We start from the raw sequence: 1,484 nt of genomic DNA, 5'->3' as shown, positions 1-1,484 counted from the left end.
TGAATGTAAGTCGGATGTTGTAAAATATGAACAACTCCAACGTACGTAAATCCGGTTTAATTATATTCCTATCTGGGATTGAGTATCTCACTTTACTTGGTTTATCAGACTTTGCTTTGGGTCAATATTAGCTTTGTATACTTCGTTGAACCTCCTCCATATCTTCGCTTTGTTGTCCTCGAGCTCATTCTCGAAGAATTTATCATCCATTATCGTGTTGTAGATCTCGTTGGGGTTCTGTGACGAAATGAGTGGGTCAATGAATGTAAGCGACTAGGCTTTAAATACAACAATGTACGAGACTATACACAACATACGTGTATTGATCACGTGTCAATGTCATTGAGAGTCTGCGGTGCAAAGTGAAAACGAGTGGTCTTAAGCGTTCAGGTATCGAAAGAACTCCATATTCTCAGGGTCTCCGTACACGCACACACGATTGTATACACATAAAATAACGCAGCATACTCAATATGTGTACACATATATCAACGAAAAACATCTTATCTATTGATTCAGATCCCACCCGGTGATGCTCACGACACCAGGGTGTGGTGTACATGGATGTTCAGACATGCAGTGGATATGAGTGAAAATTTATTCCTCTTTCTGGGGAGTAAGATTTGAGATATTATCGGCTTGTGTACTATAGAAACGGAAAAGGATACATACACATCCAAGTGTGTAACTGTGCTAACCAGCCTAATAGACATATCTGTCTATACGTAAGTAAATTAAATTGGAAGTGTCCTACGTTCTGTGGAGAGACCGGCTCTCGTACCGGAAGTAATCCCAAGCGCATAGTTTGGAGTAAACAGGTTCGTGATAGATGAATATAGATATAGGCACTCATTCATACAAAGTGCCACAGATAATACACAAGCACGAATAGACGCCAAAAAAGATACATACATAAAATACGATACACCAAATGTAAATATGAAAGACGTGTATAAGGTTACGTATGCACATAGGTCTGCATATAGGATTTTACATACACACGCTTACCAAGAGAATGATAATGTCCATAGTGGTATTGAAAAAGAATTGATGTTTTCGTCCAAAAACCTTCTTATCCGTGATGTCGACCTCTGTGATCCCAAGATCCGCTTTTAGGTGCTTCTTGATGTACTTGGTCACCACGACGTTCAATTTCTGTTCCAAATTGTCCAAAGAAATCGGAAAAAATCGGGGTTTAATTAACAATAATTCGGGACTATATATGATATGATCTCAGAGCTCACGTCAACTACTATGAGATTATAGATAACCAGTTTTTAAAATACGACGACAAATGATTTAAGATGACGGAAATTGCAACAGTGTATGATTTCCGAAACACTGAAAAACTGCACAATTTAGCCGTCATATACAAAATTGAGTCTACTGATCAAACATGGATGCTTGCGTACATATATTGTTGATTGCGTAAAATACAATATATATATATATATATACGTATATATATATACATATATTTATAT

The 1,484-nt window shown here is 37.2% G+C and overlaps 1 protein-coding gene across 1 annotated transcript; it reads right to left on the bottom strand.

The window, feature by feature from the left end:
* Positions 1-45: 45 nt before the first annotated feature.
* Positions 46-1,160, bottom strand: SARC_16014 (hypothetical protein). Its single transcript, XM_014289874.1, has 2 exons — positions 1,009-1,160; positions 46-237 (listed from the first exon to the last, which is right to left on the bottom strand). Exons 1-2 carry the CDS (start codon positions 1,027-1,029, stop codon positions 88-90), a joined length of 171 nt encoding a protein of 56 aa, XP_014145349.1. The 5' UTR covers positions 1,030-1,160; the 3' UTR covers positions 46-87.
* Between the last annotated feature and the right edge of the window lie 324 nt (positions 1,161-1,484).

Source organism: Sphaeroforma arctica (genome assembly GCF_001186125.1).
Source record: "Sphaeroforma arctica JP610 unplaced genomic scaffold supercont1.7197, whole genome shotgun sequence".
In the NCBI taxonomy this organism is placed as follows: Eukaryota; class Ichthyosporea; order Ichthyophonida; genus Sphaeroforma; species Sphaeroforma arctica.
Note: the sequence above shows the minus strand (reverse complement) of the source record. Positions and strands in the feature narration are given on the sequence as shown.

Excerpts from the sequence above, each read along its gene's own strand:
- SARC_16014 (XM_014289874.1), bottom strand. The coding sequence starts at position 1,029 with ATGGACATTATCATTCTCTTG. Across the intron at positions 238-1,008 it reads TGGACATTATCATTCTCTTG|AACCCCAACGAGATCTACAA; the intron begins GTAAGCGTGTGT and ends ATTTCGTCACAG.